Source organism: Lonchura striata, chromosome 11 (genome assembly GCF_046129695.1).
Source record: "Lonchura striata isolate bLonStr1 chromosome 11, bLonStr1.mat, whole genome shotgun sequence".
Taxonomy (NCBI): Eukaryota; Metazoa; Chordata; class Aves; order Passeriformes; family Estrildidae; genus Lonchura; species Lonchura striata.
Window position 1 is genome coordinate 7,138,362 of NC_134613.1, and position 24,344 is coordinate 7,162,705.

General features: G+C 43.3%; 1 protein-coding gene across 6 annotated transcripts in view; it reads left to right on the top strand.

The window, feature by feature from the left end:
• MYO9A (myosin IXA) overlaps window positions 1-24,344 on the top strand; it is a 175,289-nt gene that overhangs the window by 89,180 nt on the left and 61,765 nt on the right. For all 6 annotated transcript variants that reach the window (XM_021554201.3, XM_021554204.3, XM_021554202.3 and 3 more), the window contains one exon: window positions 16,130-16,246. In XM_021554201.3, the coding sequence (XP_021409876.1) occupies window positions 16,130-16,246 (117 nt within the window). The remainder of the gene's footprint in view (window positions 1-16,129; window positions 16,247-24,344) is intronic.

Below are 24,344 nucleotides of genomic sequence, written 5' to 3' on the forward strand. Positions count from 1 at the left end.
TGTGCAGCCCAGCCATCCTCTCCTTGATATGGCAAAATACAGCAGGCACGTAGCTGAAAAAGGGAAAAGTGGGATTTTAATGGCAGCAGAGTAACATGCTGTGGGTTGCTGTTGTCCTTCCCAAAATGCCCCTCAACTCCAGACTCTGCACTTTTTTTTCATATATTGTTATGTGCATTTTTGCAGTTACATTGAGGTAGGAAAGTTTCTCAAGCCACAGTTCAGGTATTCAAAACAAAAAATAAAGATGCATTAAATATCGAGTGACTTGACCGATGTTTGGTGGGAGACGTGGGAGCAGAGCACTTCAGTCACATCTTTGTGGAGAATTTGGGGGTTGTTAAAAATCTTTGTCTTGATCCTGTTTGTAATCTGAGTATCATCTTAATCCATGCAAGGAACTACTCTCCTGGGCCACATCTGTCTTCCTGCTTCTATTGAAATAATCCAAGGAATTCAGGTTTTTTCCATCTCCACTCACTGCAGGTCTCCAAGGCCATTGGAGTATGCCTTGACTCATCCACTCATTTAACTCTCTCAAATCCATCTTGGTTGGTGGTTCCATCCCTTTCCATCATGCCAGAGACAAGCCGGTGGCTGAGCTCCACAAGCATCCCTGTCTGGTTTCCATCCCATCCCATCTGTTTATCAGGCTGGTGTCCAGCACCTGCTTGTCTGTTTTTCACCAGTCCCTGCATTTTTTCCCTGTTTTTCATCCAGTGAGACAAAACTTATTATCAAAGTAAATACATCTGTTAGTGAGGCCTGTTTTACATTCCTCCAGACAAAAAAAAAATTCCATTATGTTTTCAATTCATTAAGTTCATTTAACCAATACAGTTGGTATTCTTAAGCAAGTGACTTTGCTAATAGACATTATTTTAACAGATCTTTATAATTTTAAGCCATTTGTGATCAAGGACATTTTACCCTAAGGGTTAGAAAGCGAATTAATTCACACTTTTGGGAGAAATCTGATGTGAAATTGTGCAACAGAAGGGAAATAAAAGATGTGAGACAACTTCTTGGTCAACAACTGACCTGATTCTTGCCTTCCTTTAATTCTGGAGAGCTGTTGGGAGCTGGTTGTGTATGTGATGGGTGTCAGTTTAAGCATGCCCTGCATTTAACTGAATGTGTGTTAAGAATTTTAAGTGGAAAATGGGTGTCTGAAAACTCAGAGGAGCTGAAAGGGACCAAGTTGTACCTCCAGCAAGGCAGTGCAAGCAGCTGTGGGGAGCAGCTGTTGGGCCAGCAACCCCGAACTCTCCCATAACCTGGGCAGCAGGGAGAGGGGGCATTCTTCCCCTCTGACCTGCTCTTTTGGGACCTCACCTGCAGAGCTGCCTCAACCCTGAGGTCCCCAATATCAACAGGACATGGAGCTGCTGGAGAGAGTCCAGAGGGGTTCTCAGAGAAGCTCCAAGGGCTGAAGCCAGGCTGGGAGAGCTGGGAGTGTTCACCTGGAGAAGAGAAGGCTCCAGGGTGACCTTAGAGCCTGAAGGAGCTCCAGGAGAGCTGGAGAGGGACTGGGGACAATGGCCTGGAGGAACAGGAGCAGGGGGAATGGTTTCCCATTGCCACAGGGCAGGGTTAGATGGGATATTGGGAAGGAATTCTTCCCTGTGAGGCTGGAGAGGCCTTGGCACCGATGGCCCAAAGAAGCTCCAAGCCCCATTCCTGGAAGTGCCCAAAACCAGGTTGGACAGTGCTTGGAGCAAGTGGGATAGTGGAAGGTGTCCCTGCCCATGGCAGGGAGTGGAACTGGATGACCTTGAAGGTCCCTTCCAAGCCAAATATGTCTGGCATTCCATGATCGTGTCTTTGTTCAAATGGCCAGGCGCTCTTAAGCAGCTGGGTGCTCCATGCTGTTGTTATGTGGCCATTGAAGGTCACCATGGCACTGTTCTGTGACTATGTCCAGAGCACCCAAATTACAATTAAATCTATGAAATGCTTTTTATTCTGCATAAATAGGTGCAGCTGTAAGTGCACATGAAATCATCTCATGATTAGTTAGAAAAGCAGTGATGCAATTCAGGTCAGATTTACAAACCAAAATATTCAGGCTCCTGATAATCTGAGATGTACCAAATTAGGCAGGGGGTGACAAGCTGTTTTGGGTGGCAGCAAAGAGGAGAGGAAGGTCCAGGTCTTCTGGAAACATCTGTTGAAGGCTCCACAGCTTTGCTTTCATTGTCCTTTCATCCTCTCATGTTCATTGTCCCTGGGTCTGTGCTGGCTCAGTAGAGCCAGAGAGACTTCTTGGAGTGGGAGGAGAGTTGGATCTATATCCTTTGGGAGAAGGAGAGAGGAGGGAACCTTTGCCCAGGAACGGTGGGCCAGACACATCTTTCTCTTCTGGTGCCACAAAACCATCAGATTCTATTTTTTCATGTCACCAAGTGTCATTCTACCTGGTCCTTCTTCATCTATGATGAATTTTTGCTAAGGAGTACAATGCTCTTGGAATTATAATCACAGGATGGCTATTAGGGATGATAAACTCTGGTGTGTTGGGGACTTTAAATCAAAGAGAACATACCAGTTTCAGCACAAGCAATTTTCAGCCCAATAACAGTTAATTGGCAGAGACACAAGGTAGAGAAGCCTTATGGAGTGAACTGTAATGAGTCGAAAAAGTATTTCATTACAGCAAAGAACTGAGTGATATTTCATTCTCTATATCCTCGTACTGGGACTGGTTGATGCCTTTTTCAGCCCATTAAAAGGGAGAAGAAATTGAGTTCCAGTGCCAAATGGCAGAACATTACCTAAGATGTTAAAAAAAACCCCAAAAAACAACAAAGGAAAATATCATAGTTGCAATTAATCACAAGCCTGAAAATATTCAAGGAGAAAAAGTGGGAAGGAAACAAAATAATTAATGGCATGAAGAAATGAAAATTCTCAGTCCAGAGGTATGAGGACAGGGACACTTAATGGAACAGAAAGCAGCAAAACTGCTGGAAGCACCTGCTAATCTCAAAACCCATTAGCTGAGGAGACTCATTGTCACCACGGGTTATTAATGTGAGGAGCTCAGCAGGAGCCCTTTGAAGGGCTGCTACGTTGATAAGTGGATTCAGAATTCACAGAAAAATATTAATGGAATAAAACTGAAACCCCACAAAGCTTTTAAGAGCTAAGCAACTGTCTCTGCTTCAGAACATGAGGGCAACCTGGGAGGGTGGAACTTCAAAAGAAACCTATTTGTGGGCTGAGGTTTCTCACATTTCCCTTGGAAATGCACATCCTCATGTGCAAAAGCTGCTGCAGTCACTCTTCTGCTCTGTGCCACCATAGAAATTCCTGTGTGTTAACTGTGTTCCTACTATTTATTTGGCACTGATGTATGGGAAAACAAGGAAGACATTGGGATTCCAAGATTCCTGAACAAAGTCCAAGATCAGGACTTTAGGAAGGGAAATGCTGACTTTCCATGGATTGCTCTGCCTATAGCCCACTCCAGCTGCCCTTTCAAATCAAATCCATTCTCAGCAATTTGAAGGATTCTTTTAATTACAAGTATTCAAAAGATGCTTTATTGTGACAGAGTTCTTTTAGTTACTTAAATTTCTGCTAAAATCATGTGAAAAAATTTCAAGGAATGCAGACAAACCGTTCCTGGGTTAGTTAGCCAGCTCTTCCCACAGGGGATGTCATTTTGGTACAGTTGCTTGAAATATGGGATTTTCATGTGTAAACCCAATCTGAATAAATTCAGGTTGATTTTTTTTTTTCCTCAGACCAGGGCTGCTGGTCAGTGGCTGAAGGAGGAGGAGGTGTAGAAGTTCTGTGGCTGGATAGGGTCTGTTGTACAAACTTTGCCTCTACAGCGGTAACAGCTGAGGTGTGATGAGAAATAACTTATCTTTGGGGAACCTTGCCAAAAAAAATGGTAAAAATAACTTGGAATGATGATGATGGTGCACTGGGAGAATGAGTTTGTCTACACTTGCCCTCTGCTTGGAAGGACCAATCTAAGGGTGGGATTTGGCTTTTAAAGGCTCGAGGGCTGCTTTTGGTGATTGATTGAACACGTTGGTGAGGATCCCAGTATGTTGTGCCTGTAAGTGCTGAACAAATTTTCCTAAATGAGTCCTCCTTATATCAGGTCACACAACTTCTTCCTGTGACATAAAGTAATTTGTTAATTGTTTTTTGTACTGGTTTTGCTGTGAAAACATGGATGGAATGGAAGCTCAATTCATGCCATTGGCAGAATACACTCTGGATGCAGCAAGGTGGAGGAAAACACATTTTGTCATCAAGTGGATCTTTCAAACTTGGCTGCCCAGTGACTCTGTTCTCCTATAGCTCTGTGGTGGGCTCAGGATGGCTCTGTGTGAGCACCTTTCCCTAAGGGACATTCCACGTCTTCTCCACAGGAGAAGCAAGAGCTGCAGCCTTGTTTTCTGGAAGGGTTTCATTTCAGGAAGAGAGAATGATTTTTTTCCCTTTCCTTTTCAGTTTTGATTTGTTACAGATGACACTTTCTAACCACAGAGCCCAAATCCAAAGGCTCTGAGTGAAATCTTTTTAGGAAGATGATGCTCGTAACTGCCTGGCTCTGCAGTCGGGACTCGGAGAAAATCTCTTAACAAGATTTGTGTTGGTTTATTTTGCTCCTGGCTCTACTTGGGGGCTTTTCTGAAAAGCATAACCACAACTTGTTCCAGTCATCAGCTGCAAAGTGACAATATCAAAGACAAGGATTGAAATAATCTCTAAAAATAAACAGAGCGGTTCTGGCCTGGGGTGGGAATGGGAGTGGTTGGTCTCCCATCTGTCCTTTCCCAAACCTGCCTGCCACCAGTGGGGACACAATAACTAGATCTTCAACACACACACAAAAGATTTTCTTATTGTTCTTATTTGAGGTTTTCCACTTCATTTTCTGTGTTTGCATGCATCTAATGACAGGAAGGATGAGTAAGGAGAGGGGCAGTTACAGGAGCACTCTGATACTTTCTGTGCTACTCCTCAGAAATCACAGAATTCACAGAAGTACCCATTTCCATGGGAATGTGTGTGAGATAGTGTGAGGATTACAGAATTACAGGGTGGTATGGATTTAAAGGAACCTTAAGGATGGTCTAATTTCACCCCCTGCCATGGGCAGGGACACCTTCCCCTAGCCCAGGTTACTCCAAGCCCTGTCCAGCCTGGCCTTGGACATATCCAGGAATAGGGCTTGGAGCTTCTCTGGGCACCTGTGCCAGGGCCTCTCCAACATCACAGGGAAGAATTACTTCCCAATATCTCATGTAACCCTGCCCTCTGGCAGTGGGAAACCATTCCCCCTTGTCCCCAGTCCCTCTCCAGCTCTCCTGCAGCCCCTTCAGACCCTGGCAGGGGCTCTGAGCTCTCACTGGAGCCTTCTCTTGTCCAGGTGAGCACCCCCAGCTCTCCCAGCCTGGCTCCAGAGCAGAGGGGCTCCACCCTCAAAACATCCTCATGGCTTCCTCTGGACTCTCTCCAGTAGCTCCACATCGTTCTGATGTTGGCCCCAGAGCTGGAAGCAGATCTGTAGGTGAGGTCTCATCTGAGCAGGGCAGAGGGGCAGAATCTCCCTTTCCTGCTGCCCACACTGGGGAATCAGACCCCAGGGCATGGGAGAATTTGGGGCTCCCAGAGCACACAGATAGCTCACATTGAGCTTTTCATGACCCAGAATTACTCTACCATTACATTCAGCCCGTTGAGTGAGTCCTGAGTTACTCCTGTGTGTGTGGAGAATTGTGGTTTCCCTTCCCTGTTGTGACCCAACATGTTTGGTTTCCATCCCCATCCATGTCCTGCGTCTGGGATGAACCAAGCAGCCTTTGGGGTTCCCCCTTGTCTCACAGGGCATGGGCTGAGACAAGCAGGATTAGGTTTTGGTTTTTTTTTTAAACAGAGGCTTAACACCCAGAGGAAAGTGCTCTTGCAGGATATCAGACTCAGTCTTAATCCCTGGCTTGGCATCCAGGAGTGTTATATCATGCTTGGGCGGGAGAAGTATGATGTCATTTTCCACACTCATATTTTATCTGAACATCTTATTAAAATCCTGTCATTCTCCTGGGTCATTTCCTAAGAGAACTCAGATCATCAATGCACCACTCTGGCTTCAGCCTGCAAGGAAGGTTTTTAAATTATTTTTATGTACAGTTAAGGAGGAGGAAAAATATCTTTAAAGGCATCATTGAAAGAAAAGGAGTGAAAAATGTTTTTTTTCATTTTTGATTACAACAAAAAAGAGAAAAATTTGGCTTAAAAGTAGTTTGAGTATTCTATAAAGGTTCATTTTTATGCTTTAATTCCATAAATGTACCTGCAAAGGAAATACTTTGAAAAACAACAACAAAGCACTGAAACCTTGCACTATCTCTGGCTCCCGCCCTCCCAGCTGGCTGCCACATCCTGGCAGAAACCTTCCACTATCACCCTGGAGTTGGGAGGCAGTGAGTTGTCCTGCCAGTGGATTTTATCCAAGAGATGCAAGTGTCAAAGATGTTTTCCAGAACTTATGGGTGGATTTTCCAATGAGAAAAAATAGCCTGTAATGTCATTACCATACAGTGCTGCGTCGTGCCCCAACATAATGCTCAAACACAAAGGCACTTCAGGATTTTGTCATTAAATCAGGTGTAAATGTCCTCACATTCAGAGGGGGGGTTTAGGTATTAGTTTCAAATTTTATGTTACACCTTTTTTCTAATTCTTCTTGTGCTCTCCCTCCTCTTGTACCAGTTTCTCAGTACCTTCACAATCACCCTCCTTGGACAAAGGTCCTTCTCCGAGCTGCCAGTCTGCATTAGTCAGAGGCATGTTAAGGGGATTTCCCAAACCATACTAACACCCTTCCTAAAAATCCTAATGGGACAAGTCAATTCAACAAGTTTATCCAGAGAGACAATTTTCCAGTGTCAACATATCATCAGGTTGACGAGGACATCCTTCAAAACCACCTGCTTACTTGCAGCTTTAGGAAATTATAAACCACTAATAATTATTTATTTTTAAAAAACAATTATTTCTAAAGAGTAATTTAAATTATTTTAATATCACTATGTTCTCATCCTGGATTAGTGTGTTCATTCTGTTGGCTATGGATGGAGTAGGACACATGGCATGGGAGGGGATTCTTCCCCTCTACTCTACCCTCATGAAACCCTACTTGCAGAGTTGCCTCCAGCTCTGGGGTCCCCAACATCAGAAGAATGTGGAACTGCTGGAACAAATCCAGAGGAGGCCCTGGAGATGCTCTGAGGGTGGAGCCCCTCTGCTCTGGAGCCAGGCTGGGAGAGCTGGGGGTGCTCACCTGGAGAGGAGAAGGCTCCAGGGAGAGCTCAGAGCCCCTGGCAGGGCCTGAAGGGGCTCCAGGAGAGCTGGAGAGGGACTGGGGACAAGGGATGGAGGGACAGGACACAGGGAATGGCTCCCACTGCCAGAGGGCAGGGTTAGATGGGAAACTGGGAAGACATTCTTGGCTGTGAGGGTAGTGAAGCTGTGGCACAGGTTGCCCAGAGCAGCTGGGGCTGCCCCTGGATCCCTGGCAGTGTCCAAGGCCAGGTTGGATGGTGCTTGGAGCAGCCTGGCCTAGCAGGAGGTGTCCGTGCCTGTAGGCACACAGCTTGTGGTGGTTGGGAGTGGGGCTGCAGCTCATCCCCAGTGGGTGCAGCTGTGAGCAGCAGCTGAGCAGCACTGACAGCAATGAGCCATGGGGTGCCCAGAGGCACTGCCCAGCCACCAAAGGGAACAGAGGGCACACAGGTGCAGTGCATCAGCATGAGGGGCATGAAAGGCTGGGCTGAGGAACAAGGAGGGCAGGTGCCTGAAGCCTTCTGAAGTGGTGTGGTGTTGCTCTGTGTGGGCAGATGCCTGAGGCCTTCTGATGAGGTAAGGTGTTACTCTGTATGGGTGAATGCTTAAAGCTGTCTGAAATTGTATGGGGATACTCTGTGTGGCCATCTCAACTGTGATATATGCTATAACACCTGCCCATGGCAGGGGGTGGAACTGAGTGAGCTTTAAGGTTTTTTCCAACCCAAACCATGCTGGCAATCTATAAGCAAGGTGCTAAAAACCTGCATTTGGACCAGGCGAGAGATGTAGTCCTTGTCTGATTCCAGCATCTAAGAGATTTCTACCAGTTTCCTTCAAATCCAGAAATGTTCTCCCAGTTTTGGTGACGAGCCATAGATACTCCAGCAGGTTTTGTGTGTGGTGCTGCTCTCCTTCCTCACCATCCTCCTTGCTTTCTGCTTTTTCCCTAATTTAGCTCTCACAGCTATGTCTCTCCCTTTCATTGCTACTCCGTCTCAGCACAGGAATGGCAAACCCAGCAAACCACTCTCAGCAGTTCTCTCCCTGCAACCACAAACCCAAGCTGCAGCCACTTTCCATGTGGATTTTTTTCACTCCTCTTGGAGCAGTATCAGTGTCAAAAATAAAAACTGGATTTTCATAGTATTCTAGTACATGTGGTCTCTACTACTCTGACACGAGCACTATGAGTAGTATCTAGTACTCCTAAGCACTATTCAAATAAAAATGTATTTTCAGTTTGCCTTTTTTTTTAATCTCTTAATTAGTGATTGCTGTAGATCATCGTCTCTGAGATGCCCACGTCGGGTGTTTTCAATTGTCTGCACATCCAAGGCTCACTGAGAATGGGGGATTGGCTTCTGTTCCTAGTCATTAGATCCCTTTAGGTAATCCAAATCAAGTGCATTAGGAGAGCTTGAATTCCTCCTGCTTTTGCTTGTAATAATCTTGGATAAATCCTATCCCTCTTCACACTGACCAAGCATTGTTAATATGTTTTGTTTTTTTTTCAAAAGCAAGCACAGATATTTTTTTTAAGACTAGAAACTGATTTCTTTAATAATATACTAGCATGCAGCATGATTTTGTTGAATAGGTACTTTGAAGCAAATAAGAAATCAAGTACACGCTTATCCTAATTTTTCCCCTTCTTGGAAATTAAATATGTCATTTAAACCCACAGAAGTGATAGAAGGAGAGAGATTTTAGTCTGAAAAGCCCAGGTAAATACCATGGGTAAAATTCAGTAGGTTATGAAATGTTTTTTCCTCTGAGCCATATTGGAATGAGACATTTGTGTTACAATAAGTACCAATGTAATTATGAAGCCAAATTTTACCTTAGAGAATAAATGGGGGGGAAAATGGGAATGTCTGATAAGGATTTCAAACCAAACATCAAATTATAATGAACATCTAATCCTGTTTATGATAATAGCTCACTAAATAATTTCTGTGGTAGGATATCAACAGGTTTCTGGCATTTAGTGCCAAATCCCTGTGAGCAGAAACACCAATTGATTAATCAGAGAACATGCTGAAAACTTACTCCATGTATTAAAAGAAAAGCAAACAAATGACATTTCCACAGAGCCACTAAAACCACATATCCAGATTTGATTTTTAGAGGGATTTCCTGAAGAGGAAAAATTCTACTGCCACTTTTTTTTCCCCAAACATTTCATTGGAAGCACCTTTCATCCTTGTATAGAAATTATAGGAAGCCCATCAAAGACCCTAAGGGAAAAGGGGTTATTTCCTCTCTTCCTGTGTTCAGATCTGATTTCCTGAAGAGGAATCTCTGTTTCTTCTCACCAGCAGAAGAAAATGTATTTTGTGTTGCCCAGCTTTACTTAAGTAATTGAACACCTTTTCTTTGTTTTACACCAAATCCTGCAAACTTTACACCTGGAAAGAAACATTTCTTGTCATCTTGGAATTACTGTAATTGTTCAGTATTTGTTGACAAGTGTCTGAAAGGGGAATGTGTTGCTTGTTTTCCTCCTGGAGGGCAGGAAACAGCTGCACATGTTCCGGAAGAGCTGGGGGGTCACCAGGAGAGAATGAATCCATAGGTAGCTCCTATGGCTGTATCAACGTAATTCCTATTTTAACAAATCAATTTTTGGAGCTATTGCAGGTTCTTGGGGAAAATTACAAGGAGTATTGCTTGTAAAGCCACATTTTTTGGGATGGGTGGGAGTTCTGCATTGGTAGGGAATGCTGGTGCTGGCAATGTGTTTATCCACTGTGAACAAATAACATCAACAGTATCTATAAAGGGATGCACACATGCAGTCTCCTGGGAAAATGCTGGAAAACTGGAGGTAAAAAGGACCACGGCCAGCTATGCAGCAAGTCTTGTGGACTGTACAGCAAAGCACCAAGCTGCCTTTGGGGCTAACAAGTCAGGCTGCCTTCTAAAAAGTCTTTTCTTCTGGGTCCAAGGAATTTTCCCAAGCTGTGCTTGAAAAATGGCATTTAAATATCAACTTTTCAAGTTCTCGTAGCTTGTCAAAAATCTGGAGTGGGTGCACTGACCTTGCCCTCATGTCTGTGATGTCCCCATTGAAAAACCGGATTTAACAATGTTGTGTTGATCAGAATTGAGGGTGCAATAATGTTGTGTTGACCAGCTGAGTCTGTCAGCACATCTTTATAGGTGCTTCCTAGTTTTGCATAATGCTGAGAGATGGGATAAGTGTTTGTCATGGTTAATAAACTCCACAGGTGTTTAATCCTCATTAGAGCTTTAAGTTGTCTTGGTGTTCACACTCGCTTTCCAGTTGTACTTAAATCCACTTCTCATTAACCAAGTCTCTGCTCAGAGTCTGGGGTCTAAACCCCAGCTCTGAGCACCTTGCCTTTCCTGAGGTACCTTTTTCATAGTAGTGGCCCAAAACAGGTAGTGATATCCAATATGTGTGTGTAAAAAGGGCATCTTTTCTATGAAAAATGGGTTTGGGTTTTTCTGTCTTGTTTTTCTAGAAAGCAGCATGTGGTGCTGGCTGCACTCCAGAAGTTTCAGTGATGGAGTGAGGCTCAGAAACCCTCCTAGGCAAACTCAGATATACACATGGCTGTACAGATATAATATTTAGTTGTGTTTTGATGATCATAAAAGCTACCCAAACTCAAGTATCCATCCACCACCTTTCTCCTCTGTTTTGGATCAGTCTATGCTGTCCTCCACATTAGTTATGAGGGAAGATGGACAAACCTCTCAATGAGCTGGGATGTTTGAAGTCTTTAGAGACCTCTAACTGTCTCATAAATACCACTTTGGAATGATTCTTACTCAGAATTGCTTAGTGCACCAATACCCTGCTCTTCCTAAGTGATGCAAAAATGATGAGCTTTGCTTTGTTTTGGTCTTTTTTTTTTGTGTCGAGCAATGCTCTGAACAGAATCAGTACTTCATTTTAGTCTGGCTCTTTTGAAACAAAAAGAGAAAATGTTTATTGACTCCAAAAGCCCTTCATCCATCAATTTGTTTGGGTCAAAAATGCTTAAAGCCAGTTGCCTTTCCAGATACTCTCCATGGTTGGGTTGGTTTGATGGAATAATTAAGAGGAACTGTCTCTTGTATTTCAGTCCCACTCTAGATCTTGCTGTGGTTAGTAGGGTCCACACTCTAGAAAATCTTCCTCTTGATTATGGAAGGGTGTGAATAAAACCACTGAGCTTCCAGCAGCATCTTGATGATTTTGTCCTCGGAGAATATCCTGAGTTGAAAGAGGCCCACAGGGATCATCAAGTCCAAATCAGTGGGATCTCTTTACTTTCTTCTCCCTGGGACGTCCAGGGATGTTGTTGCAATTTTTGCTCTTTGCCTTTCAAAGTCCTTCAGCACTTGCTTTCACCCACCCTCTGTTCTCTGGGCTTTGTTTATTCCCCTTAGTCTGAAAGACGTAAAATATTTGAGGTTTTGTTGTTCAAATTGAACTATTGCTGCTCTTGCTTGTGTGTTAGGTTAGTCAGCAGTAAAAACACTGAATCTAATAAGGAGCAGGCAAGGAACTTCCAGCAAAATCATGTGAAAATATCTGTAAAAGGTTAGCTGAGCATCTTGGAATCATGGAATCAATGCTATAATGCACCCCAGGTGCTATAATCCACACAGCTTTTAAATCCCTTCAGGGATGGAGTCTTCACCATTTCCCTGAGCAGCCTGTGCCAGTGCCTGGCCACTGAGCCTCCTGTGACACAGACTGAGGCTGTGCCTTGTCCTGTCCCTGTGCCCTGGGATCAGAGCCCGACTCACCCCACCTGGCTGTCCCCTCCTGTCGGAGCTGGGCAGAGCCATCAGGTCCCCCCTGAGCCTCCTTTTCTCCAGGCTGAGCCCCACCACCTCCCTCAGCTGCTCCTGGTGCTCCAGACCCTTTCCCAGCTCTGTTTCCATCTCTGCCTCAAGCCCCACAATGTCTTTCTTGTAGTTTTCACTGTATAAGCTTGATGGGGCTTTTAACCCACCTGTTTTCCCTGGATTTTCTGGGTACCAACAAATATTTTTTAAAATTCCAGCTTGAAATTTCAGCCCTCAGCTGGGTGCAGAAGGGCAGGAGTGAGGGATCCTGCCTGGAGCAGGGGTTGCTGTGGGATGGCAGCAGACAGATTTGCTTAAATATATTTAGTGACTTTGTAATCTCAGTTCTTAAGAATCTCCTCTTGTGTGTACAAATGTGTTTTACAGAGACTTTTAATTTGAGCAAATTTGGGTTCCTGAGATTACATCTTTTCCAGCCTCTAAAACACAGGCTGCTGCTGCTGGAACTGTAAGTCCTTGTTCCAAAGCACTTCAAAGGCAGATTTTAATTCTTAAGCCTGTCTTCCCCTTGTTCCTTTTAACAGAGATGTTTCCAGAAGTTTATCTGTTTTTTAAGGTGGCCTGAATCCAATGCTGATCATGACAACTTTCAGCACCATTAATTTGGCAATGAAATGATACAAAAACCTGAAATATGTTATCTCAGGATCTTAACAAAAGTTGGCCAACCCAACAAGTGGAGTTTCTGGCATATAATAAATAATACATAGATCCTTTCTGCCTTGATAAGCAGGAAAGTATTGATTAAAACCTTGTCTGTAGCTTATTTCCTGACCTGCTGAGTCAAAGCGTGTTTAATCTGTCTCAGTTTGGAATCAGCAATATTTTTGTGTGGGTGCAACATGTCCTGCTCCCTTTGATCCCCAGAGATTTGTTTTGGCATTGCAGCAGCTATTTTTATTTTGCTTTGTGAGGGAAATAAAAATGGTTTGATGAGCATTACCATGTTCCAGATCTGCCTAAATGTCACGTAAGGAGACTTGAGGAAGAGACCAGAAGCTGTAGGTGTTGATCTGAAGACAAGCTGTATGTGATGTATGGGATGTAGTTCAGAGACTAGAATTAATTTATTTAGGATACTACAGAAATAAATGATTTCTTATTAAATAAAGCATAAAACCTTATTTTAAATGCTCTGCTGCAGCTCCTGAATTTGAAAAGAAATAATATTCCCTGATGGTCTCCAGATTGTATAGTTTTGGAATCTGTTTAGCATAGTGAGGGGCTATATTTAAAATGTGACATCAGTGGAACTCTATTGTAAAAAGTTAATACTTTATTGAAATGAAATAAAAAATTCAAATAAAGGCAGGCCCCCTTAAACCTTGAGCAATTTAAAATAGGTTCATTTCAGTGCAGGTATTTTTTAAATGGATGAAGACAAAGTGCTCCATCCACCCTGTGTTGTCAATATGTTGCTTTGCCAGGAGTTTCCTACCAGCTCTTAGTATTAAACCATCTCTTCTAAAAGTAGCTGTTGAACACTTTGGGATCTGGACCACTGATTGTGGGACCCAAGCATAGCAAGGAAATCACCTTTTCATGGGTTTCCCAGCTTTTCATGTAGCTGAGACCACGTTGGGAATGAGAGTAGTGGCTCATCCCCCACCCTGCACATTCTGGAGGAAACTGGGCAGTGCTGGTGTCAGGGAAACTTCCCAGTCTGGCCATTCAGGAGACTCGTGGCAGTCACACTCTCAGCATTCCTCAGCACTGGAGTGGTGCAGGCTTAATGATATCCTAGTTTATTTTGGAAAAAAAAAAACAAAACAAGGGCATTCAGGGGTGAAGTCCTGCACATCCCTGTAGCCTCTAATAAAAGGTAATGAAAAGTGTTGCAACATAAACCCATATATGATGCTGTAGGAGAAACAACTATGTTCTTTTTGGCTTTTTAATTGCACGTTTGAGCAATTAATTGGGCTGGTTTATGCCAGGACAAAGCATTAGGGCAGTGAGAGGCATTCCTGGATCTTGGCCTTTGTCTTTCGCCAGAGACTGATTTTTCTGGTGTGACAGTGGCACTGATTGTCTTCCAGCTTAATGAAAAAAGGGTAGCTGGGGCCTTGAATTTTCTATTAATCACTGAGATATTCTCTCACATTTGAGTAAATTAAAAAAAAATTAGATAGCAACCTCCCCCACCCAAACAACCTGTGTTGCTTTTAATAAAAACAGCCAAAAAACCCACCCCAAACCCTTTTCATCAGTAAAGGGAAGAAAAAGCAGTTAGTGAGAACTGGAGTTCTTTGTGTTTGAAATGCCAGCTGCTTTCCACCCCTTGTTGGAGAACTCGAGCATTTCAAGAGCTCACTCTTCAAAAGTGCTGTTTTGGTCTGAGCTGCACCAAAATCCTCTTGGTCCTGTTGCTCACCTATTTGTGTCACACACTTGTTTTTTGGGTGAGGAGTTCCTTGCTAATTAAGGCCGTATTTTGTAGTTACCTTGAGATGTCACTTTGTATTGCCACCACTTTATAGTTAGCAGTGTACAAAGGCTGTGAGCATCCTCATTTACAGAACCATGGAACTGTTCAGGTGGGAAAAGCCCTATGAGCTCATCCAGCCCAACCATCCCCCAGCAGTGCTAAGGCCACCACTAGCCCACGTCCCCAAGTTCCACATCCACACGTCTGTTAAATCCCTCCAGGGATGGGGACTCCACCCCTGCTATGGGCAGCTGTTCCAATGCCTGACAGCCCTTTCCATGAATAAATTTTTCCTAACATCCAGCCTAAACCTCCCCTGGCGTGGACTGTGTTAATCCCTTCTCCTATTCCAGCTGGACAGGGAGAGGAAGTGAGACCATGTGCTTAATGGCATTTTAAGAGCAAGACATTGGCAGAACGGCTTGTGGTCATGCTAAATGCTGTTATCTCCAAAAATCAAGGGAAAAAGAGATGGGAGTAAGCTGATAGAAGATAAATGATGCTACATGAGCTTTATTCCTTCACTTGGGGTCAGTGACATGAGGCTGCTCAGATGATGTTCCTCGAAGGGAGCATTGCTGACAAGGATTTCAAGGCAATGTGTGACAAGCCACTGATTGGTTATGGTTCAAGGTTTAATTGAAATAATTACATGGGAATCTTCTGGTTCCTTTTTTATTCTTCTGCAGTGGCTAAAATGAACCAAATGTAGCAGTCATGGCTAGTGCCATAAGTTTTTAGGTGATTAATATGTACCAAAGCCCTATTCGAGGTGATAATTGAAACCAAGGAAGAATCCCAAGCAGCAAGAACAAAGATAACCTTTAAATAGAAATTCCTGCTTTCTGGGTCTCCATGTAGGTGCCTGTCCAAAAGCTCAGGGATCTTCCTTTGATCTCAGCTTTCATCCCATCAGGCAGAATGTCTTTGATCCCAGCCGTGGTGGGGATGACCCTTCCTCAGCGCTGTTATTCCTCTCTCTGGGAGAGCTGCTGGAGGAGCACTGAACCTGCCTGCCATGATTTGTAGCTCCTGCTGGTGGTACCTGGAAAACTTCAAGTTTTCAGAAACCCTTAGATGTACCAGAGAGGTTTTTAGCCTCCACTTTTGTAACCCTTCTGCTGGTGCCAGGCGCTGCCTGTCCTGGCCTGAGCTTTCACATCGCTTGCTGTCACTCCTGTGCAATATCCACCCTTTTCTTTCCTTCTCCCCCAGGACACTTTTCAAGGGTCTTGGTAAATTTATTATATTTATATTTAGTGTATGTATTTATTTCCTTTCCTTTCACCACCAGTGATGGGATTTGTGGTGTGATTTCATGTATCATCCACTCAAATGGATGAAAGAAACCACGCCAAAGTCAGGGGCGCATCCACAGCCCTGGGATTACACCCAGTTCCCTGCGCTGTTAGGACCACTGACACGCGTGGCATAAAATAGCAGACAAAAGTTTTGGCAAGGGAAAAATGTGGACACTGGATGTGGGAGCTTGAGAAGCAAAAGCCATTTTAGTGCAGAGCAAGATTCATTTCCAGTCACCTTTTTTCTTTTCTATTTCAGGCTGTGACTGTGCGGAATTCCATGGCCAAGTCGTTGTACAGCGCCCTGTTTGACTGGATCGTGTTCAGGATCAACCACGCGCTCCTCAACTCCAAGGACATGGAGGAAAGCACCAAGGTAACACCTCACCAGCTCTTTTGGCTCCTCTCTTGGGTCTTTAAAATAGGTGACTGAGTGATAAAACATTACCCAGGCATGTTGCTTAACATGAAGTTAATTTTTCCTTGGATCATAACTGAGTACATCATTATTCTAAGTGGTGCTTGCTGAACTGAGAAGGATAAAGCACCTTAAATACTATAAGCTCAAAGCAACCAGGGAAAAGATTTTGTTCTAGCCACAAAAGCCAGCTCCCCCACCCACTCCAGGAGCAATGGCAAATATTTTCCTCCTTATGTGTAAAAGTAGAGGACCATGTATAATTCAGAGGGGAAAAAAGGGAATTCTTGCTAATGCATTTGGTGAAGTTGCTCTGTGATGAAATGATCAACGAGGTGGGTGGCTGTAGGTACTGAGGTAGTACAGTAGGAAAATGAATTTAAAGAAAAGAATCATGATGGGAAAAGTGAAGCTGGTGGGATGCTGCACTACCTTCTCAAAGATTTGATGGAAGGAATGACATGAAATGTCCTGAAATAACAGGGCCTGCATGCCTGCATGCATGACCCAGGGCATCCTCCCTAACCCTCTCGTGTACTGATCCACACTCCTCGTGGCTGAGGGATACTGACCCCAAAATCCATGTCCATGCACACAGGCACTTCCAGCTCTCCAGTTACCCTTGGCTTGGGAATCTGGGACATGGTCCAGCAGCATGTGGGGGTTTCTGAGGGGTTGTGCATCCAAACTAAAGTCACAGCTGCCAAAAGGAGGATTTTTGCTGAGCACTGACATTTGGATTGTGCCATAGGACTGAAGTTGCAGAGGCTCTCAGTGTGGTCACTCCTTTATTTAATTCCAAAAAAGGGTTGTAGAGTGTAATTGTGGACTGGAAATAAAAACATGCCTATGAAATCTACTTATGTGCTTTTCTGAAAAAGAAGGGTTGTTACAGTGATAACATCCAGTGAGCCTTCTGACTGCACATGCTGCCTCTCCCTCTGTTTAATATTTTACAAGAAATGTTGTGTTCTTTCCTGATTTTTTTCCAAGTAATCAAAAGTTTTGTCTGGGCTGTCAGGAAAAAAACAAACCACACTGTTTACATACTTGGTGAAGCAGAAAAGTGGATTTGTTTTGACAAGGAAATGCATCTAAAATGCTAATTATTTTTTATTAATGACCCAATGATTCTTTAAAATTATTATCTGTTCTGTAATATTTAAATACAAATCCGTCTAGGGCACTTTTGTATGCTTAGTCAGCATGGCTGTGAAAGTGAAGCACCATGGTAGCTGCTTATGGGCAATTAAACTTTTGTTCCCAACCTCAAATCTCAGCAGGTAAGAGCCAGAACAGCCCAAATTCTTGCATTTTTTTCCAACGTTGCTGCACATTAACCCTCTGTTTCCTCCAGCCAAGACTCCCATGGTATGTAACCATCTTTCCCCTTGCCCACCTCTGGGTATCATCTCATGAATTCACAACTGACAGGATTCTGGCCCTTTTTGTTTTGCCCCAAATCAAAATGGTAATATCCAGGTCAGGCAGCAGGCGCCAGGAGCTGGGAGTGGTGTTACCCCTGTGCCAGAACAGATCCACCCATGCTGGCAAATGCCCAGGACCTGGAGCTGCAGAATGTGCTCAGACCCAGATTGAGGGAGGCAATCCTGGACTGTACTTGGGCCAGAGTTTCTGAAGCAGAAAGGCACTGCACAAAATACCAGGAAATAATCTGCTGCTCTAGGCACAAGTGTAGTTCAGTTTGTCTTCAGAGTCCTCTATGAATTGGATTGATTCCCACAAACTCCGCAGAAATCATGAAAATGCACAAATCCCTCTGCATTTTAGGGGTGGAGACGGTGAAGAAGAGATTTATGTGCATTTCAGAGCAGCTTCGTTAAACATCGACAGCCAATTTTTCCTCGAGTGCCTCCTCAGCCCTATTTTTAGCCCCTGACTTGGGTTGTTTCAGCACAGAGGAAGGAAAAATGTCTCCCTGGCATGGGCAGGGCTGGGAATAGCTGCTCCTTTGCCCTTGAGGAATAACAGTGCTGCCAACAAGTGCCCGAGGGCATCTGGGCTCTGCAGCTGCCATTGAGGCACCACCCAAGAATCACCACTGTGGAGAAAGGAAGCCAAGGACGGATCTGGTTTTTCCTACCACCTCCCACTCCTCCTGAATTCCTTTTCAGCTCTTTCTTGGAGAAACCCCAGATGAGGATGCAGGTTCTCCTTAGCTTCCCATATGTTGTTTTGAGGTTGGGCAGCACCAGCTGGGTGACTGGGAGGTGGACTGGGAGCAGTGGCATCTCCAAGCCCTGGGAGTATCTCCTTGCTGCAAGGCAAGACCTTGGCACATGGATGACATCTCCTTGCTGGCATATACCAGCCAAAAAAAAAATCTTAAAACACACCAAGTCTTTGATTTATGAGAGAAAAATACAGCCTTGCACCTCAGAAACTCCTGAGTGTGCAATGGGTGAATAATATGTGACTCACCCTGCAGCAAATGTCCTGAATTAATCCCAGCCCATGCTTGACAGTGATATTCCTCTGACTTTTAATATACATTTTGAAACAATCCTGCAGATTTGGAAGGTTCAGAAAGTGTCGTATGATGGATTTGGGGCACAGAGCTTTCTTTTATAATAATCACATTATGCAGAGGTAACACAAGACTCAAAGCCATCTCAATTTAGAGTGTGTGTGGGAGAAGTTGAGGAGAAAAATTAATACAGAAGTTTCTCTCTTCATCAGTGTAGATTTGATTTTAGTGGGACAGTGGGAACTGAGATCATTTTCATATCCCAATATGTGTTTATTTGATATCAGCAGTTAGGAGAGGATCAAAAGATGAAGCTGGGCAAAGAAAAATAAACACTTGGCCGTTGTTCTTCCATATTGTCCAGCAAATATTTGGAAGATGTAAATCAGACCTTTGATATCCAAATTTAGTTAAATGCACAGTGAAATATTTTGGGAAAACGCAGTGGGATTTGGCTTATCTTGCTTGGTGACAGGATTTCTAAGATATTATTTCTGACCCGAGCTGTGAATACGTTATTTGATACCTCCTGGTTTATGGTAATGGCAGAGCCGCCATGGGTCGGATTTGCTCCGACTCCCTTTTCCTTCATCTTCTCTCAATTCCTTTTAGTTCCTTTTATGTTCTCATGACTCCCTACAAACTGCCTGAAATTTGACCTTTATTAATGAGGTTGGAGATTTTTCCTTCTCTTGAGAACAAGAGTACTAAACCTCCCAGAGCCTCTTATTGAATTCCCTTTCCATAAATCAGGTTAGGTATTGCTAGAAGTCCATCTCACCTCTTAAAACATGATAGAGTGGAGATCATGGTGGATCAAAAGGCATTTCCAAGGGTGTTTTTAATCTTTCCCCATTTGGTTCTTGTGAAAGTGGCTTAATTTGCTCCCAAATCACCCTGCTACCATTCTCAGATGACGTGCTGTATATGTGGGGATGTTGGTGAACTCGTGGCTGTGAAGAAAATTAAAATTAATGGCCATAAAGAAAAATCTGTGGTTGAACACATGAAGAACTCATGGCCATGAAGAAGATTCATTTAAATTCAACCAACAAGTTAATTCTTGGCTTTTGGACCTGAAGCAGAGGAAGAACTGCTAAACATGCAGTATGTTTATTGTGCATCAGTTCATTAATTTTAGGTCCCAGCTTCCAAGTTTTTAGCAAATCACCATGTTTCACTTTATATAATAGGTCATCATGTATATTGGGGTGATGTAGATTGGAGGGATCCTTTCAGATGAAGTGGTTATGGATTTTGGGGTTGTTTTGGGGAGGGATTTTTTGCAGTATTGGCTTTGGATTATTGTAAATGAAAATGAATTGCTAAAATGAAAAGAGATAAAAAATTGAAAATAGTAATAAACAAGATTTTTACCCTGAATTTGAAGCAAACCTATTTGAGATTGCCAAAATGTGCCTCCGTGGTGGAATTACATCACCAGCGTGTATTTGGGGCAACATAAATCAGCTCCAGTGATCCCTATTTATTGGCACTTTGGGAACTGCAGAGCACAGAGCTTCAGGGCCATCATTTGCCAAAAGCCCTTAAAATTCATGCTCTGGGTTTAAATGTCATGGCTGAGACATTTTAAGAAAAGCATGAGGTCATTTTTCATCATCTCAAGCAGAAAGTGCTCACTGACCCAGGGTTCACCCAAATTTTAAAAATCCTCACAGACATGCACTTTTAATCACAGGAATTTTGATATGCTAATTAATACAGTCACAGTTTTTAATTTTATATGTTAGTTTTGATAAAGAAGCAGCATTAACACACAGACTAGACTTGGCAAGTCAAGGTCTAAATTATCTTCATGTGATTTCCTCATAGCACCTATTCAAAGGATCGATTTGAAGTTGAAGACTTAAAAGGTTTTTAAATGTTAAACTCCTTTGACTTTTCTTTAAATATATTGTGGTGCAAATTTCATCCTAAGACCACCCAGATTACACACTTTTTACAGGCAGTTTAGCAAAATTAATTCCTATATATGTCAATGGAAATTGTGTTTTTTCACCTTACAAGAATTGACTCTGTTCTCATTTGTGCTGCTTTATCACGGACAGAGAGTAGAAAAAGAGCCATCAATTCCAAATATCTCGGGTTTTAAAGTTTTCCCAAGTGGCATCCATTGGCCTCATTCTTTTGGGATCATTGTGGCAGAGGACAAGCGACTGTTTCTCTGCAGAGCTTGTCCAGATTTCTCTGATGTGAAACTCTGCAAAAAAGCACACAGTTTAAAATCTGTATTCTGGAGGAGTTTAGTAGTTACAAACACAGGGATGTGAGAAAAATTCTGGTTTACTCTGTGTAACAACCGTGGCAGAATTAACCATCCTCCTCCTGGACATGTGGTTTGATACCTGCAGTGGTTTTGTGAAATGGAGATTATTTTTATAGTTCTGTGTGTGTTTAATTTTAGGTGTCAGCTAAAAAATTACAAAAATACAGCTTTAAAATATAATATTTCCATAAGATTATTTTATAACTGACAGGGCTATTTTTTGCTGTATATGACTCTTCTGTTTTGCTTTATAAGTGTATTTTCACGCCCACATTGAAATACATTTGGTAGCAATTTCAATGCAGTAAATGAACCGGGATTGTTAAAAAGGGAGATGGTTTTTGTGCTCAGTTGTTTCATATTAAATTAAGTTTGTGAGAGCTTAAAGACCTTTTTCAGATTAAAGTCTTCACTCATGGTAGGGGCTTAACTATTTCCATAGGATGTCAACACAATGCTTTTGAGAGCTGGTGTCAGTAAATCCATGAATAGTCTGGAACTGTGAGCATTTTATCTTCCAAGTCTTGTTTGTATATGGTGGAATAGAGACTTTTATGTAGGGGAATTTTTTTTTAACTCTTGTCTGTTGTAGGGATGAACTTGTACAGCAGTGGGCTGGTTGGGATCAGGATTTGCATAGGTCATGTAAAGGGAGATGAGAAAAGTCACTTTGTCCTGTTTCCATCATCATTTTTTCCATGGATAATATAGATATGATGCATTAATCATACAGAGAGTTTAGGAATTCCTTCTGTGATGCATTTAAGAAAGGATGAGGCAGATTTCTGTCTGGTGAGCAGAAGGGCTGCCACATCCATTGGGACAAGCAGGAGAAGATGATGGACCTTGGGAAACAGTGGCTGAATGTGAATCCCTCTGCCAGGCTCAGTCCTTGGTGCAGTGGTTCCCAATTTCCATCTTTTGGTCAAAGAGCTGTTTCTCATGGGTGTTTTGGCAAGTGATGCAAACTTCTGAGAAAGGGGCCAAGGACCTTCATCCTTGCCATGGCATCAGGGACGTAGAGACCGTCTGGCCCTGGAATAGGGAGAAAAACCTGGACAAAAGATGAAGTAGTCAATGAACTCTTGGAAAATGGTTTAAAGACTTAACTTTGTGCTTAAATGCTTTTTTTGTTGTGTTTTCGCCTGTGCCAGTGGCCAGAGTCCAGGTCAGACAAAGCTCCAACTCACAGCTGAGTGGCCACTCTGCCCACGGCAGCCATGCCTGCTCCAGCCGTAGGTGGTTCCTTGGTCAGGAGGCAGGCACAGAAGGAATATTTTCCTCCCACATTATGTGCTGTGTTGAAAATGGACAAAAGGGAGTGTGGAGAAGCCTGTGGACAGTCTGGTTTATATTCCTGGCAGTGAAATTAAGCTGGTCTTAGCAAGTAAGTCTTAGAAAATCCAAAGTGCAGGTAGCACCAATAGAACTAATACCAGGGCACCTGGCAGCTCTCAGGCCCTTTGAGGTGGAGGGGAGGGGTTATTTCTCCTCCCTGTTTGAGGTTTAGCTCATTTGACCAGTGCTAATGCTTTCACCTCTCTTATTAATTATTTAATTATTTGTAATGGGTGAATGGAGTATTTGCGTGAGGTGTTGTTGGCTGGATCCCAGAGCATGGTGCTGGTGGAACTCTCCCCAAATGTGTCCTTCAGGCTCTTCGCTCTTTCTGATGACAGCAGCTTTTCTGGGTGGGCACAGTATGAGTTTTGTTTTTAACATTTATTATGATTTAGGGGTTTAACACAACAGTTGTGTAGAGCCAAGGAAGCTGCAGCAATAACTGTATCTTGAGCTTGGTTTTCACTCCAGCTCCCTCTGTGGATGAGGTTTATTTGCTGACACATCCCCATGTTTCTCTTCTGGGTTTCCCAAATCCATCTGACAGGCAGAAGGCTCAAGTTTTATGAAAACCAATACCTACACAAAGAAGAAGGTTCCACATTTCTGCTGCCATCAAGGGTAGGAAGCACAGTCTGAGCCAGGAGGTGTTGGGTCGCACTCACCTGTAGGCCAACACGTGCCTGGCCAGAGGTCCACTGCCTCTCCTTGCTTGGCTGGTGTGGGGAAGGGGGTGGGCCAGGAGGGTGCAAAGCAAGCTGGGAATTCACTGCAGCATGGATCTCGCTTTGCCAACATAGGAAACCTTGGTGCACCCACATCCTGATGAGCATCTCAAGAGGTAATTGTAGATTTGAGACCAAACAGGCATTGGCTCTTCAATTTGGGGAAAAGCCTGGGGCTTTTGCCTGAGGTTCACAAAAATCATCAAAGTGATGGGGAAGAAAAGGCTATTTAGAGCTGTAGCTCACCAGTTCCTACAATTTATACTACGAGTTATGGATTTAATAAAATAAAAACTTCTCTATTGTGAACTTCTGGAAGGTCCTTACAGAGAATGTAGGGCTCATACTGCCAATGGGTTCCCAAAAGAAAAAATGGGATGGATCCCTCTTTACACCTTTCTTGCCCATGAACTAAAGAAGCACAGAGGTGTCCTTCCATATCTCTCGTCCCAAACTGGCAGGAGCTGGTGGAAAAAGGTGCGAGAATGCAGAAGAGCCTTGTGGACACAGCCAGGTGTCACAGGGGAAGATCACGTGGGCACGGCTGGGCCCAGCAGTTAGGGCCAAGTGTTAGTCAGGGCTTTGGACTCCCTTTTTCAGCAGCATTATTTTTGTGTTAATTCCCCCCTTTCAGCGAGGCCGGAGTGACTCGATGCTCCCAAACCTCTGTCCATTGTCTGATCCATCTGGCAAACAAGATGGATGCTTTATTTGTGATACTATTTCAGTTTTCACCGGGAGAACTAAAGATTATTTCCATGGGAAGCCCTGATGTGTAGGAGTTTCTTTTTGAGGTTTGCAGCTGGAGTGGGTTCGCTTGGACAATGCGCTCACCTTGGAGGTGTGTTCCCATGGGTTGACTTCACAGTGAAAACCTTTGTTTCCCAAGCCTATCCCTTTGTTTTCCAAGCCATTTTTCTCTTCTGAAGAACAATACTTAAATCCAATAGAATAACTTTGAACAGGCATCAGGTTTCTTCAAAGATGGCCATTTGTTTGTAAATAAGAAAACAATCACCTCTCAAATGGCTTTTCTCTTAGAACAAACCCTTTCGTCCACGTATCTAAAGTTATGTGTTGTCTCTCTGGACTCCAGATGGCACAATATCAACAATTCCAGTAAAATTCCTACTATTAAGTATATTTAATTCTGTCTGTGTGCTTTTGATTATGTACTGTGTACAAATAATCCACTTTATGTAGATTTATTCTAAT